We start from the raw sequence: 17,735 nt of genomic DNA, 5'->3' as shown, positions 1-17,735 counted from the left end.
TCCAACAGTGTGGAAATAGGCCATTTGGCCCATCAAATCCACACTGACCCTCCAAAGGCCATCTCACCCGGACTCATCGCTCTACTCTATCTCTATAACCATTTATTTCCCCTGGCTAATCCACCTAACTTGCACATTCCTGGACGTTATGGGCAATTTAGCATGGCCAGTTCACCTAAACTGTACACCTTTGGACTGTGGGAGGATCCAGAACACCTGGAGAAAATCCACACAGACATGGGGAGAATATGCAACCTCCATACAGTCAGTCACCTAAGGCTGGAATTGAACCTGGGTCCTTAGTGCTGTGAGCCAGAAGTGCTAACCACTGAACCACTGTGCTGCCTCTGCTTTCCACTTCCTGTTTCCCTTTCTTCATGAATCGAGTGCCACTTCAGCAGTCTTCAATCTGTTGCGATCCTCCTCAAATTCTGAGAGTTCTGGAATATTTCAACAATACCTTCACTGTCTCTATCGCTACTTCCTTTTAAAACTCTTGGATGCAGGCCATCAGGTCCTCGCGACTTGTCTACCTTTATTCCCATTAGTTTTTCAAGTACTTTGTTCCTTGTGATAAAAACTGTTAAAAGATCTTTCCTCTTGTTAGCATCTTGCTTATCTGATAACTTTGGGAGTTTTACAATCTCCTCAATCGTGAAGAACAATGCAAAATATTAGTTTAAATTATCTGCCTTTTCCTGAGCACCGATTAGGAAAGTGTTGGAGGGAGGAGGTTGGGGCTAAATTAATCAATGTAATGCCAGCTGAAATCCTCACTGATGAATAAGTTAACAGAAAGGATGCAATTTTAAGTATATTCTGCCAATAAGCAAATTTTATGAACTATCCAAATGCAGTTTACTGATTCACTCCCAAAAATTGCATTTATTGTGCATGCATCCCAGGTTCAAAACCTAAGGGTACTTCAGAGTCATCATGAGAGTACTTTTCCCTCAGTTACTAAACGTTTCAGAGAACACAACAGGAAAGCTAAAAGCAGTGTACATTTCATTGATGATTATAGCTGGTAAATACCAAAGAATGTGGTTATCTGGAAAGGGATGGTGAGGTGAGGAGATTAGGATGCAATTGTGACATATCCATTCACTTCTTCTGTCTTGTGTGTAAATGCAGAAGTAAAAAAAATAAACAAACTTTTAAACTTGCGCTTTTTTGTTCACCAAGCTTTGTCATAATTGGATCAATATTTGAGAGGAAGTATAGAAGGATAGATCTGGTTAGATGAAATAGGTGGGAGAGAGGAAGCACATATGGAGTGTAACCACCGTCATAGACCAATTGGGTTGTACAGCCTGTTTCTGTTCTGTACATTCTGTGTCGTACTAAGATAAGGAGGACTTCAGATCTAACATTCAGGACCTTTTCACCAAAGCAGCAAATGAGTGTATAACATCTGTACAAGACTATGAGTTTTGTGTGAAGTAAAGAGAAAAATGATGTTCCAAATCTCTTTTTGTTTGCAGAGGGCGAAGTGTTGTGTGTCATTTCTGCAATAATGATGATATCAATTGCTGGTGATGCAATGCCACGTTGAATATGAGTTGCACATTTGCAAACAAATGAAAATTAGTTTATTAAACAACAGTGTTGTGCAGGCATATTACTCTTAAAAACTTAAATTTCAGTATCTTGACCCAAAATTTTATAGAAGTAGCTCTGAAACTATCATATATGCATAAAAAAAACTATTTTGAGGTGGCATTGGCTGCTTTATCAAGCCAGCCTTCTGCAAAAGCAGCAAGTTTTTTTTTGAACAACTTTACTGAAACCATTTAGTTAGTGTAGGTGTCTGGCCGGCTGAGTTTGAATTTCTGAAGTTGAGAAACATGTTTCAGGAACATTGCAGCCTTAAAGTGCACAGTAAGTCTGTTCCCATTGAAACATTTTATCTTATCATATTGTACGGTTTAGAAAGTGAAAAACAAATACAGGACAAAAGCACAGCAACCTTCAAAAATATATTTACTTTGTTTTATTTCATATAAATCATACGTCAGAGAACAGAGCGGAAGGAGTGGTTCAGACAAACATTTTCTTGCCTTTAAGAGCATCTCTGTTGTGTATTAAAATGAGAAAACAAAATAATTGACATTGTTAATACACCATTGTTGTAGTGTATACTGAGCTAAAATCATACTTATGTATTTACATACTTTTATTTTAGTGTGATGTAAGAACAGATTTTATTTTTTAATTCTTCTGCCAGAGAAGAACTAGAGCTTACTTGTGTGCCAATTTTTTAAAAACCTACTGATTTTATTCTTTTTTCTAACGTAAAGTTGATAAAGATAGTTTGACCTTTGTCTGATTGTAACCTATAATCTTGTTATTTTAATTTTCCTGAAATATATTAATACATTTTGTTGTTTTAACCTAGATCAATAGAATATCAGCTTTAATACTTGTCACCATAAACTTATTAACAGTTAAAAGTTTGAAAAAGTTTGAATTGCTGGTTTCACTGCCCTCCTTTACAGTCAAACATTCTGACCAGAAATCTGTTTCAATATTAGTATTTAAATGATGGATATTGGTAATTATAACACTCCATGCCAGCAGGAATTGCATAGGTTAGATTATTAAGCTGTCTCTTTGAGTACAAAGGAAAACCATTTAGACTACTGCAAGTCCAGATAAGTATGACTTGACAAAAGTGACCAGAAGACAAGGTGACCATGAAAGAAATCCCTCCATGAATTTCTGGTGAAATATTTGCATTTTCATTGGGGTCCATCACAGCTATTCACTTGGTAGGCATTTCACATTGTCCAGAGACTAATAAGGGCCATTGTTTATTCTAAACCAGCAACTGGACATCTCTCTCTCTCTCTCTCTGTGAGTGTTTACAAAATAACTCTGAAGAATTCTTCAGGCACCCACTTCTTTGTAGGTTGAAGTAATACCCTGTGCTGGTGCCAATTTGCAGCTTGATGACTAAAGCCTCTGTGGTGGCCCTTGGGTAAATGTGGAGGAGCCAGATGTAAAAATGGCCCACTTTGGATCAGAGACAGTCAATACTTTAACAAAGTCATAATAGCGACTGAGGAAGGCCAGCTAGGATTTGCTTTTACCAGAGAGAAATAAAAAGGAGGATTAAAATCTCGGCTATTTTGAAATTTGAAAATGAGCCCAATACTTATCTATAGTTATTTTAGCTGAAATGTAGATATTTCTGTCAATTAAGGGAAACTGGTTTTAGTTTTCAACATTTCTAGGCAGATCACTTCCCATTTATGTAAACTGCTTTATTTGAAATTCTGGTGGTTTACAAAAGTTATTAAACAAATAGCCTTCAGGTTATATACACCAGAAATGAATCGAATGCCAAACTGCTTTCTGCTTTTTTGTAAAAAAAGAATAATTTCGGTATCATTTGTACTTGCCTGGATAGGGCGCAGAGCTTATCAGTGCAATAAAATGCAAATGTTCAATGAAGCACTGTTGTTGCATCTTTCCCACAGTCTTAGTGAGTAAGTGACTGAGTCACGGTCGCTGGTGCTGGGGTTTGAGCTTGTTGCTCTGGGGAGAGATTCTTGTTAGGACTGAAATTGGTATTTATGATAAGAATAATATTTACTGTCATGCAGATTTTACAGGTTGGGAAAGTATTGTTACCCTTTGAGGGTGATATGTGTTCTGCTGCTGCCCCTACTCTGAGACATGACTTCATTGCTTATTGAGCTTGTGCTGATATTTGTGAGTGTAGTAGCTCGTGATTAATCATTTATCTTCTTTTCTCTAAAATATTTGAATCACACTGCACCCGGAATGTTCACGTGTTATTCACAGAGAATGCTGTGGACACGCAAAAGACCTTAAAAGGCATGTTTTTTATGGAATAAAAAGCCTTTTAATGCTTGTCCAGCCTTAGATAATTTTATTCACTCCTTCAAGACCTCTCTTTATTTCTCTTGCACCCAGAGACCAGTTTTTAGGGGCTGGGTTGGTAGCTTCCCAGGACTCAGACCTTTTGTTGTAGCCTGAGACAAATATATCCAGTGAAGCCTTGAACCCTTGAGCAATAAAGAATCTTCGGCACGTTGCTAAGAAATGGTTAAACTACCGTTGCAAAGGAAGGGCACAGCCAATTGTGCCAAGGTATATCTGGACCACACAGCTAGAGTGAAGACGAATATTCCCTTTTTAAAAAAAAATCATTTATTTTCAAAGGGCATTACCCAGCCTGAACTTGCCTAAACCCTTGTGGTCACACCTCTTTGAAAAGGTTTTGTTTCACCCGTCAATTGGTATTCAAACCAGGTCAGCATTTCTGTTTGCCCAACTTCGCTGTCGTTTTCATTTTAATTTGCACCTGTTGTGCAGTTGTTGGGAAGGCAAGTGCAGGCCCGCGGATTATACAAAGATCATATTATGAGTAGATATGCGCAATGTAATCTTTTTGTCGTGGCTAACATTTATATATAATATATATACATAAGAAACTATTTTTGTTACACTTCTTAACAAACTAATAAGCAGCAGAACTTCCAGAAGCAGGAAAGGAAGCAGACATGAAGGCTTGGAAAGCAAGGATTGTAAATAGAAATGATTGCAATGTTTCACAAATTCATGCGAAGGGACTTGTAAACCTGGTACAAGCACAATACTATTCCTGCCACTCCTGTATAATCTGATAGCTGGCGAGAGCCATTTGAGATAGTTCAATTGATAAAACTTCCGGATTTATTTATTAAGAACACAGGAATCAAAATGAATCAAAATGAATCTGAAACTGTTTGAGGTTTAGCTGGAGATGTTTTTCTTCCTTCCTCTCCCCATGATGCTAGAGTCCATATTACTGAGCTGTTCGTGTGTATGTGTGGGTGGAACTGAATGCCTTCGTCCATGGTGAGTTAGGTGACGGAGGGGGCCATTAAATCGTATGTGAGAGAGTTGTGGGTGCATCCCTGCCACCTTCTTGCTTCCACCAAAGCTTGTGCGTGGTCTTCCTGCCCTGCTGAGGCCTGTGAGCAGACCATTAATGTCCACCTAAATGCTTCATTCTACTCATGCTGGAATTGAAAATATAACAGGTCAGAATTCACTATGATGGAGGCCTGAATGGCATACCTGTTGAAGTTGCCTGTAGGCTTCCGGGAAAGAGTCCCTCATTCAGAGACACTCAATATTTGCCAGAAGAACCTGGCAATGAGAAGGTGGGGATGATGCTGCTGAGACTACCCTTCTACTATTGCTGCCAACTCACTCTCCATCTTCCCTGCAACCCCCACCCCACAAACTCCTCTGGTATCACTTGCCTATGGCTTGAGTTCCTTGGTGACCTGGGGCTTGGGTGGGTGCACTACCAGCAGCTGCCACTTATTCCCTGGTGATGCTGCTGAACAGTGAAGAGCGTCTCTCAGTGGGCAGGTTTCTACCCTTGGGGTATTCGATCCTGGGGCAGACCCATCTCTGCCTAGATTAGCATTTAATGTACCAACCCTTCCTAAAAAGTGCACCATGTCCCTAGCATCTAGATTGAATTCTACGTGTGTATTTGTGTGTGTCTGTCTGTTTGTTTTTCTTGATAGCTGGGTTAAACAGATTTTGGCAGTGTTGTGTCTGTGTATGTGTAACTGATGGTATGTTTCTCTAGCTAAACTAATGTCCCTGTGTTTATTACTCTAATCTTTCTTGTCTAGTGGTAAAGTGGACAATTTATGTACTACCATGCATGCTGAATGACTAGGAAGACAAGCTAATGCAGAAGCAGCCACCTTCAATTCAGTTCAAAGAACTTATTTATAAACTGTCTATTTTAAGGAATACTGGTGCAAGTGCATCAGGTCTGTGCTGCAAAATAGACTGGCTTAATTTGGTTCTTGAGCTATTCTGACATATGATGCATGTTTTGAAGCTTATTTGGCATAGTTTGCACGTGTTCTGAAAATTTCAAAAGTGGACTGCCAGTTACGATGTCTGAAGTAAAGAAATTAATTTGAACAGTGAGATTGGACTAGATTTGGAAAGCACAGGAACAGTACAGCTTTCTGGCCACTTGACCTTCAGTTCTTCACTTCAGAAAAACAATGTTTTCACGTACATTTTTGTAACTCTATAATTCTTCTAATTCCTTTCTTTTTTAGTTTTGAACTATGAGAATGTAGTGGATACGGGTTCAGAAACAGATGACGAAGACAAGCTTCACATTGCAGAAGATGACAGTATTATTAATGCCCTGGACAGAGATTCCAGTCCAGTGACTATGCCCAACCACGATTCTTCCCCACATGGAAACCAAGTACTGTTGCCAAGGGAGGACGAGGAAAGTGAAAAGAGGGACTGTGGCACAGAACGCACCTGGCATAGCAGGGAGACACTGCCAGTCTCACTAGATAGTACTGGTAAGTCTGATTTCTGAAGTGTTTATTGGATCTTCACCCTGGAAATATTAAAGTACATAAGGTTTTCCATGCACAAAATTCTTACTTCTAATTTATCTAATAGAACCTGCTGATTAGACAGAGGAATATGCTACAGATGTTTTACATTCTAAATATTACGCATTATGCCATGATTCAACCTTTGTTTAATATATAGTTTGGTGGTACCTTTCAAAAGCCAAATGTATCTCTATAATCCAGAGGTCAGACTCATAAAAGTGCTCTGCTGTCAGTTTTATGAATCTTGTACTTACCTGATGTGTTGAGTTTAATTAAAGAATAACATTGGGGAGTAGTGCAGATGCAGTTATTGTTGTTTAATTAAAGCAAAACAACATTACTTTACCATCTTGTTTAACACTGAGTTCTGGTTTCTGTGAAGTGATATGAAAAACTCTTTAGCTACTAATTCCTGCCAAGTGAAGATCTACAAATGAGAGGTGCAGAGTGGAGGTCAGTGCCACCTCCACTTAAGACTTGCTTAAACAAAAATCTTAAACAAACTTCAATTCCATCCTGTGATGTTGAGATCAACATACTTTAATATCAAATGTTAAAAGAACACAATTTAGTTTATTAAATACCTGCAGTTTTGCAATCATGGAATGTCATACTCATGATCCTACTGTGGGGGAGAGTCATCTAATGTGAAATGTAGAGTAATAAATTCTCTTAGAATTTACTTGAAATTCACTTAATTTGTTGGTCCATTTATTTGCTGAATGCTGAATTTGAAGCTCCAGTACCTCATCAAAGCATTCAAATAACAGTTTTTTTAGTGAGTTTGCCATATACAGTATAGAAAACAAGTATAAGAATGCAAGAAAACAAATCCAGACTCTTAAGAGCCTTTGAAGCAGCCTTACCCTTTTACAGATCAAACAGCTGCAAAGAATTATTATTAAATTGAATTATTTTTCTTTGTTTCTGTTGTTCTGTTTTGGCTTTTTAAATTGGGAAATATAGATGACGTTTGCAAGGGTGCCATCCGGAGCAATCGCTGAGACTTAGTGCAAGACCAAAGTCAGTGAGAATGAACACACACATTGTAGCACCTTATGTTGATAACTATCTGTTACTTACATTTCCTTACACTCTGATTCTACAAATCCTCCTGAGCTTCAGTTGGTATCATCAAGGTTCAGTGGTAAAATTGGTGTTTAAGAAAAAAGATTGTTTTTACAGGCTGTGGCCAGAGATAATACATCTTTAAGAAGTATTCAAAGACTGGCTTGGGAATACATTTGCCTAAGAGTATACATATAAACGAGATTACTTAGCCAGTGTTTCAAAACTTGCTGGGAAGTCCTTAGCCTAAAATATAAGTTCTCTATGCCACAATAGCAGGTTTGATGGTTGGGGCACATCAAGTGGGCAGTCTGTCAGCCATCTGTCTGCTCATGTTCCCACCACAGTTTTGCCAGTGGTAGTGTTTTCTTGCCAATGGAATAATTGAGGTCCTTGAATGGGCAGTTAGTGCCCTCTGATTAAGAAGCTGCTGGATTTGACCAGAGGTAGGAGAGTCCCAAGGTAAGCAGCCAGCCCTCTAGATTTCCCTGTTCTGTCTGCTGTGCAAGGGAATCCCTCCTTAATGAAGAGCCATGCATAGGGGAGGCCGTGGCCTTGTGGTATTGTCACTGGTCTATTAATTCAGGGACCCAGGTAATGTTCTAGGGACCTGGGTTTGAATCCTGCCATGACAGATGGTGAATTCAATAAAAAAATAAATCTGGAATTAAGAGTCGACAGATGACAATTGTTGATTGTTAAAAAATCCCATCTGGTTCACTAATGTCCTTTAGGGAAGGAAACTGATGTCCTTACCTGGTCTGGCCTACATGTGACTCCAGACTTATAGCAATGTGGTTGAGTCTTAACTGCCCTCTGAGCATTAAGGTTGGGCAATAAATACCCGCCTAGGCTGCAATTCCTTCATCCCATGAATGAATAAAATGTAGTGTATTGCTGTCCTGTCCTTTCTATAGTTTTCTCAAAACCTAGGCCTTCATACCCTCTGTCTTGGGCTTGGCTCAAGCTCAAAACATTTACAGAGTTGATCAAGTATGGCACGGTGGCTCAGTGGTTAGTACTGCTGCCTCACAGCGCCAGGGACCCGGGTTCAATTCCCACCTCAGGCAACTGTCTGTGTGGAGTTTGCACATTCTCCCCATGTCTGCGTGGGTTTCCTCTGGGTGCTCTAGTTTCCTCCCACAGTCCAAAGATGTGCAAGTCAGGTGAATTGGCCATGCTAAATTGCCCGTAGTGTTAGATGTGTTTAGTCAGGGGTAAATGTAAGGGAATGGGTCTGGGTGGGTTGCTGTTTGGAGGGTCGGTGTGGACTTGTTGTGCCGAAGGGCCTATTTCCACACTGTAGGGAATCTAATCTAAATGCCTCTTCAGGCCCTGGGTGCAGTACCACCTGTAGCTACCACTAGTAATGGTGCGACTGGTACTAGAGAGCTGTAGGTCTCTAATTGTCTGGCAGCTCTGTGAAGTGGAACCTCCTATCCTGAAAGGCAGAAATCATGTCTTTGATTTGCTGTTTTTCTGCTTGGCAGGTTTGCCCTGACATTTTTCGATCTTTCTCTTGACTATCTTTCTCTCTACCTCTGCACTCTCTCTCTATACTTTGCACTTTCTCTGTCCTCTTCCATTTCCCTCCTTCCACTACAGGTTGACAGGATGGCGGAGTGGCGGAGTGTTGAGAGAAACCAGGGATTAGACCAGAGGATCCGCGTGTGTGTGTATGTGTGTGTTGTGTCATGTCATGTCATCATGTCATGCTGGGTTGACTGAGATAACTGTCTATGGGGTTTCAGGCTGAGGAGCATACATTTGGGAAAAAAACATAAACATAATAAGTGAATGCAAACCTTGCATCTTGGAAGTGATGTGCCATGCAAAATCCTGACTCCATAAATAACAAGACTCAGTACTTTAAAAACACTGTACATCCAACATGGTGATAGTCATAGGTATGTGATATCAATCACCATGATTAGATAGCATTCCCTACTACCAACAATTTGGGTGTTACTATTGACCAGAAATTCAACTGGAGTTGCCATATAAACACAGTGTCTACAAGAGCAGATCAGAGGCTAGGAATACTGCAACAAGTAACTCATCTCCTGATCCCCACATTATTTGTCCAAAATCTGCAAGGCACAAGTCAGGAGTGTGTGCAACACTCCCACTTGCCTGGATGAATGCAGCTTCAACAACACTCATGAAGCTTAACACCATCCAGAACAAAGCAGCCTATTTTATTGGCACCACATCTAGAATTAACAACTTGAATCACCAAGACCACCATCACTTGCAAATGGAAGGACAAGTGCAACAGATACACAGAAACACCATAACATGCAAGCTCCCTTCCAAGCCACTCACCATCCTGATTTGGAAAGATATCACTGTTCATTCACTGTCACTGGGGCAAAATCCTGGAATTCCCTCCTTAGGGGCATTGGGGGTCAACCTACTTAGGTGGACTGCAGCAGTTCAAGAAGGCAGCTCAACACCACCTTCTCAAAGGTAGCTAGCGACAGGCAATATATGCTGGCCAGTGAGAGATGCCTATAACCCACAAGGGAATAATAATAAAACAAAATTTGCCCTGATGTGGTTTGTGATTTAAATTAACTTGTAAGAACTCACAACTATGTTTGGCTGTTTCGCTGCATAAGGGGATGAAGCCAAGGTGGGTACAAGATGCTCCACTTTGCCCTTATACTGACCTTTCTGTCCTTGGCCTTCAAATGAATCTCGTACTAAGCTTGAGGAACAGCACCTAATCTTTTGATTAAGCACTTTGCAATCTGCCAGACTCAACACACGAGTTGGAAAGTTTCAGGCTAAAATCTCACCCCCATTTTATTTCCTTTCTCTTTGCAGGTTTCAGTTTTACTCTCGTTTCTGTCTTGCTTTTGATTTTGGACGGCAGCTGTTCACTATTCTGACATTCACACCTCCTTCAGAAACATCTTTTGTTTCCTCACTTGTCCCGTTATCGCTCCCTTTGGCCTTGCTCCTTTGTCATTTAATCTGCCTGTCTTTCACCCTACCACAGGACTTATTGTTCTTTTCCTACCCTTTCCTTTTTCATTTGCTTAAAATGATTACATTTCTAATTTTCACAGTTTTGATGAGGTCATCAACCTGCAACGTTAACTGTTTCTTTCTCTGAAGATACTGCCAACTGGTCAAGTATTTCCGGCTTTTCTGTTTCAATTCAGATTTCCAGGCATTTCAGTATTTGTTTTTTTGGGTTCATATGCAAGTTCCACTAGCCATGATTTTGTCCTATGTATTGCATTGTGATTTTGCCCTACCTGAACTCCTTATTACTTTGACCATGTTGAACTGTCACCACTTAATGGTACATGTAAAATTACCATTTGGTGTTGAGGCTTCAGGTAATTCTGAACCTGTTTTATAATGAACAGATCAAAACCACTACAAAAATAAGCACAGAACAATACACAACAATAAAATGTGAAAAAGGAACTGATTAACAAGGAAGATCCAAGACCAGGAGCATTCTGTTAGCCAAAATGCCAAAATGATAGGGTCCTTGTGATAGGTGCTCAGAGTGTCTGACTGTTTGTAGATAGTAGACCATTTCAATGTTCATTGGTCAGCTGGGAGCTTTCATTTTGATCTTTCTTTTCAAAATAAGGTAGAGGAATCCTATTAGGGTTTGCAGCCACCTGGATTCAACACTGAGTTTAATTTCATATCATAATCTCACCAACATTTTGTTTCTCTTTGCAGGTTTTAGTTTTGCTTTCATTTTTTTCTTTTTGTTTTGGGATGGTAGCTGTTCATCAGGCTGACATTCACACCTCCTCTAGACACAGCTTTTGTTTCTTTGGTGTTCCCATTATCACTCATTTTGACATTGTTCCACGAGCTCTTTCTTTATTTAATGTATCTCATCTTTCTCTATATTTTTGAATTTTGGGTTGCAACTTGGTCCATTTGTCCCAGTGGTGATTTCAAAATATGATCCTCATGTTTTTTTTTATCTAATTTTTTTGTGAGTATGATAATTCGCTTGGGACACTACAATCCTGAACTTGTCCCTCTCCATCATCCCCAACCTTGACACCACACCTCAAGTCTTACCTGCCTGTGGCCCAGCTCACCTTTAGAGCCACCCTTTGACTGCCCTCCAGGCAAGTTGAAGAGGAACAGTGGTGTACAGTGTACAGTGGTGACACTATTTAAGAAAGGTGGTAAAGAAAAGCCAGGGAACTATGGACCAGTGAACCTGACATCGCTGGTTGTCAAGTTGTTGGAGTAAATCCTGATGGACAGGATTTACATGTATTTTGAAAGGCAAGGACTGATTAGGGATAGTCAGCATGACTTTGTGCATGGGAAATCATGTCTCACAAACTTGATTGAGTTTTTTGAAGAAGTAACAAAGCATTGATGAGGGCACAGAGGAGGGTGGTGGAGGGTTGTTTTTCAGACTGGAGGCCTGTGACCAGTGGTGTGCCACAAGGATTGGTGCTGGGTCCACTACATCTCGTCATGTATATGAATGATTTGGATGTGAGTTTAAGATATATAGTTAGTAAGTTTTCAGGTGACACCAAAATTGGAGGTATAGTGGACAGTGAAGAAGGTTACCTCAGATTACAACAGGATCTTGATCAGATGAGCTAATGGGCTGAGGAGTGGCAGGTGGAGTTTTATTTAGATAAATGCAAGGTGCTGCATTTTGGAAAAGCAAATCTTAGTAGGACTTGTACACTTAATGGTAAGATCCGGGGGAGTGTTGCTGAACAAAGAGACCTTGGAGTGCAGGTTCAAAGCTCCTTGAAAGTGGAGTCACAGGTGGACAGGTTAGTGAAGAAGGTGTTTGGTATGCTTTCCTTTATGGATCAGAGTATTGAGTACAGGAGTTGGGAGGTCATGTTGTGGCTGTACAGGACATGGATTAGGCCACTTGTGGAATATTGCGTGCAATTCTGGTCTCCTTCATAATGAAAGGATGTTGTGAAATGTGAAAGGGTTCAGAAAAGATTTACAAGAATTTTGGCAGGGTTGGAAGATTTGAGCTAGAGAGAGAGGCTGAATAGGCTGGGGTTGTTTTCCCTGGAATGTCGGAGACTGAGGGGTGACCTTATAGAGGTTTATAAAATCATGAGGGGCATGGATAGGTTAAATGGACACCATTTCCCTGGGATGGGGGAGTGTAGAACTAGAGGATATAGGCTTAGGGTGAGAGGGGAAAGATAATAAAGGGACCTAAGGGACAACTTTTTCACAAAGAGGATGGTGCATATATGGAATGAGCTGCCAGAGGAAGTGGTGGAGGCTGATACAATTACTTCATTTAAAAGGATGGGTATATAAATAGAAAGGGTTCAGAGGGATATGGGCCAAGTACTGGAAAGTGGGACTAGATTACGTTAGGATATCTGGTCAGCATGGACAGGTTGGATAGAAGCATCTGTTTCTGTGCTGTACATCAGGATGACTCTAAAGCTTTAATGTTAATGAGGTCTGAGTTTCTCCACAGCTCTACCAGTCAACTTTTGAAATTGTCAATCATACTTCTTCTCCACATGCAAGTGGCCATCAAATTGTGATTCCTGGTCAAAACAGCCTGGTGACAGAAAGTATATGAAGTCTAGGAGATGGCCTCTTCGGATTGTAAACCCAGAAATAACCACTTATAAGAAAACAGGAATAAACAAAACTTGCAATCGAAGAAGAAAGATATTCTTGATTTTTGGTAACTTAGCTCTGTCATCAAAACAGGGGCTGAAGATAGTAAAAGTTAAAGACAATTCTAAATCTGTGTTCCAGCCAATGCTGTGTTTGACTTTGGATCACTATTTGAAGAACGTTCATGAGTTTGCACACGTCATTGCAGTTTCTGGATGAATTCTCCAAAAGAATATGACCACATCCATCTGAAGCAAAAAGTCAGGGTGTAAAGCAAATTATCAAATGGCAGTTGCATCACTGACCACCCGAGAAAGAGAAGTAGGTGACCTCTGGGATATTTCAAAACCACTTTAAAAATGAATAGCTGGTAAGGACTGAGAACACATACACCAGTCATAGAGTCATAGAGACATACAGCATGGAAACAGAACCTTCAGTCCAACCTGTCCATGCCGACCAGATATCCCAATCCAATCTAGTCCCACCTGCCAGCACCCTGCCCATATCCCTTCAAACCCTTCCTATTCATATACCCATCCAAATGCCTTTTAAATGTTGCAATTGTACCAGCCTCCACCACTTCCTCTGGCAGCTCATTTCATACATGTATAACTCTCTGTGTGAAAAAGTTTCCCCTTAGGTCTCTTTTATATCCTTCCCCTCTCACCCTAAACCTATGCCCTCTAGTTCTGCACTCCCCCACCAGAGGGAAAAGACTTTGTCTATTTATCCTATCCATGCCCCTCATGATTTTGTAAACCTCTATAAGGTCACCCCTCAACCACCGACACTCCAGGGAAAATAGTCCCAGCCTGTTCAGCCTCTCCCCATAGTTCAAATCCTCCAATCCTGGCAACTTCCTTGTAAATCTTTTCTGAACCCTTTCAAGTTTCACAACATCTTTCCGATAGGAAGGAGACCAGAATTACATGCAATATTCCAACAGTGGCCTAACCAATGTCCTGTAGCCGCTACATGACCTCCCAACTCCTGTACTCAATACTCTGACCAATAAAGGAAAGCATACCAAATGCCTTCTTCACTATCCTATCTACCTGCGACTCCATTTTCAAGGAGCTATGAACCTGCACTCCAAGGTCTCTTTGTTCAGCAACACTCCCTAGGACCTTACCATTAAGTGTATAAGTCCTGCTAAGATTTACTTTCCCAAAATGCAGCACCTCGCATTTATCTGAATGAAACTCCATCTGCCACTTCTCAGCCCATTGGCCCATCTGATCAAGATCCTATTGTAATCTGAGGTAACCTTCTTCGCTGTCCACTACACCTCCAGTCATGAAGGAGGACTTGGGGAATACAGTTCAGACTGAATGGACCAGTGGTTCAGGCAGCTTACTGTATTGTTCTGCTCCTCAAGTAGCTCTGACAGAAATACAGGCAAATTACATCTGTCTTCAGAAGTCTTACCGGGGCACAGAAGAAGAATTATCTAGACTCAAAATGCGAGCTTCCTCTCCCTCCATGAATGCTGTCCGACCCGCTGTGATCTCCAGTATTGGTCGTTTTCAGTGCAGAGTTCAGCATCTGCAGTAATTTGCTTCTGCAGTGAGATATCAACCTGGTTTTATTGCTCCTGCCTCGGGTGTGCAGTGGTGAGAGAAATCTTGGTTCCATGAATTTGACCTTTATAAATGGTTGCCTGTACCTCTGAGGTTTGGACCAGAGGCTGGGGGCTAGATTAGACAACAGAACGGGTGACAAAATGGCTGCTTGTACATCTGTTTTCCAGTCTGGAGGCTGGATTAGAGGTCAAGGCAGTTGACCCCTTGAAGAATTGTGGAAGCAGCCAAGTCTGAAGGCAGGTTGCCTGAAAAGTCACTTCTGTCATTCTCACCATGTCAGAAAGCTAACAACTTCAGCCATCCAGGCTCCATGCCTTTCTTCATGGCATCACTGATCAGGACAATAACGTTCGGTTGTATGACATTTTGACAATTGCACTAGTGCCTAGGATATGTTAACTTTCAATGAGTCATCCTGTGATTTTTTTGAACTTCTGGCAGACATGTAGCAAGTTGTGTATGATGCACCCAAAAATCCAGAAATACATTCTCAGCAGACAAAACCCTCTGCTCAAAGAGCAAAGCCAAATACTTTGCTTCAGTATTAATGAATTTAGAATAAGATCAGTCGAAAACTGTTAACCTGGGAAGTTTGGCAATCAGTACTGTCGGAAAATCAAGCATGAGTCAGTCATTCAGTTTCTTGAATCTGCTCCCTGTTCAGTTAGACCATGAGTGAACTATATCTTAACTCCCGCAATGCACCTTAGTTCACTAAAAATTTATAGCTTTTCCTCACCAATATCCACAACTATACATATTATGAGTACTGGTCACAACAGTGAGCCAGAGAGCTTTAGCTAATATTTGTTATTCCCCCTACTGGGGGAATGTACCAAAGTAATATTTCCTGTAAAATACATTAAAATCATGGAAAATCAGATTTATGTTTAAGGGAATGCTGTAGTGGGTTAGAGAAGGATAGAATGTAAAAGCTGTTCAAAATATTTGATGCTGCAAATTTAAAGCTGTAGATTTTATGCCAGGTGTTGAGAATTTGATCATTCAAAATCTTGTGCAGATTTACTTTTTGTGCTCAAAGGTTTGTCAATATTAAAAACAAACTCTTCTGTAAAGATCATTCACATTAAATTTATTTTGGTTTCTAAGGTTTTAACTCTTAACAGAGAGTTGAAATGTAATAAAGAAATAACTGAGTGCAGTAGAAAGATAAATATGTTTAATTAGGGTGGAAGATGATTGCTAAAGGAAATGCAACTCCTACAGAAGGCGCTAACAATTTTAAATTAATCTTTTATATTGAATCCCTTTTTCATGTCCAGTGAGAATGATTCCTCATGTTGTTAACCATTTATATATTTTCAGACCCTATTTTTTTTTCAGTATGAATTACACACAGCAGTTGGAATCATGTGTTGCAAGCTAAGTTGTTTGATGTGAAAAAAAACATCATTTGCTTTGCTGCTGTTGTGAAGTCCTGAGAGGTTCCATAAATACAGTCTATACACAGGACATAAGGTGTTCCCTATGTTACAACAGAACCTACGCTTCCAGTGAACTTTATTAGTTATAATGCTTAGGGTGTCCAGAGGTTGTGTAAAATGCGTCATGAATGCAAATCTTGACTTTTTCATATAAAGTATCAAGTTAACTTTGTGGGAGTGTTTTCTGGCAGTAGCACTTTGAGAAGATTCAGTTCTCCAAATCTCAGTTTATGTCCACATGTTAACCTCTTGAAGTAATAATGCCCCATGGAAAGCTCCCTTCTACATTTCACTGACCTACACCTAAAGCTAGATTAATTCTTCTATTTATCGAAGTTGGTTGTTAAAACCCTGAGTCCTTGCTAGCCTTTTCACTTGAGGTGACTTCCGTTATCATGTGTTAGATCACTTTCACAAGTGAGTCCCAACTCCTGCTTATAAGTGTCGATCCAAGCTGTGAAAGTAAAGTAAGAGTAGCAAATGTGTCATGAGAAATAGAAAGCTATATCTGCTGACTCTGAGGCTAATTGAATTTATACAAACTCCAGATGATCGCCGTCAAATCATTAAAAGTAATATAATATTCCACCAGTTAGCATTTAATTGTAAAATATCAAGTGAACTAGGAAATAAACTAACTGATAGAATTATATATTTATGTACATAAGAATTATCTAACTCTTCAAGATGAAATAATAATAAAAACTTTGCAGTCTCGTGCAAAGTTGTTCTTTGAAAGGTAACCTTTATACTTGTTATCCTTTCTTTGGAGAATCTATTTTGCTTTTTCCTGCAAAGCTTCTAAACAGTTTGACTTTTCTGCGTCACAGAAAGTCCAGGGTTTCAATCTCTCATATGCCTATTGCTAGTTGCCATAACTTGATTTGATTTTCAGAACTGACACTTTGTTTTAAAAATAATTTGTTGCTTTAGCCAAAGAAATGGTTGTGATTGTCTAAAGGTTGTATGGCTGAGTTTACATTTCAAAAACAAGTTGCAACATAAGCAACGAATTTGATTGTAACAGCATTAACTCACAGCAGTGGACTTTCAACTTCATGTAAGTTGTGACTGGAATTAAATGTACAAACACCAAGAACAAACAAAAATGCTTCATTTTTTAAGAAAGCAACATTAAAGTACCAACTGTTTCTGTTATGTTTGTGATCTTAGTTTGACAGCTAATTTCATCCCATGCAATAATACTACGCACTTAGTTAAATTATCAAAATTTAAACAATGAGGTAAATCAAGAATATTGTTGCCATAACAGTACAGCAGTCAAAATTGGGAGATGCACAGAGGGGTGGCAGGATGCTAGAATCCCATCTCATTCCCACTTCTGTCAACAATAAGTTCTGGGAGGGAAAGTCCAAGCTTGACATTCCTGACCCAAGGTCTTTTGAGGCTTTTAAGTGGTCAATTAATATTCATTTTATGGCCACTTCAGGGTCTATTTCTGCCTGAGCTGCCATTATCTCAGTATATCGATGTGACAAGAGAGAGTTGGCCTAACCAACTGGTCAGCCAGTACGGGCAGGCTGTCAGCATGCTGGGGTTCTATCTATTTGCATTTATCTACATGTACTTGAGGGACTGGACATGGCAGGGGATGG

The 17,735-nt window shown here is 40.0% G+C and overlaps 1 protein-coding gene across 3 annotated transcripts in view; it reads left to right on the top strand.

The window, feature by feature from the left end:
- LOC122551730 (zinc finger E-box-binding homeobox 2-like) overlaps positions 1-17,735 on the top strand; it is a 151,022-nt gene that overhangs the window by 95,836 nt on the left and 37,451 nt on the right. For all 3 annotated transcript variants that reach the window (XM_087989233.1, XM_087989235.1, XM_087989234.1), the window contains one exon: positions 6,108-6,365. In XM_087989233.1, the coding sequence (XP_087845359.1) occupies positions 6,108-6,365 (258 nt within the window). The remainder of the gene's footprint in view (positions 1-6,107; positions 6,366-17,735) is intronic.

This window comes from Chiloscyllium plagiosum, unplaced genomic scaffold (assembly GCF_037043375.1).
Source record: "Chiloscyllium plagiosum isolate Xiang-an unplaced genomic scaffold, Cpla_swu_hap1 HiC_scaffold_7, whole genome shotgun sequence".
NCBI lineage: Eukaryota > Metazoa > Chordata > Chondrichthyes > Orectolobiformes > Hemiscylliidae > Chiloscyllium > Chiloscyllium plagiosum.
Note: the sequence above shows the minus strand (reverse complement) of the source record. Positions and strands in the feature narration are given on the sequence as shown.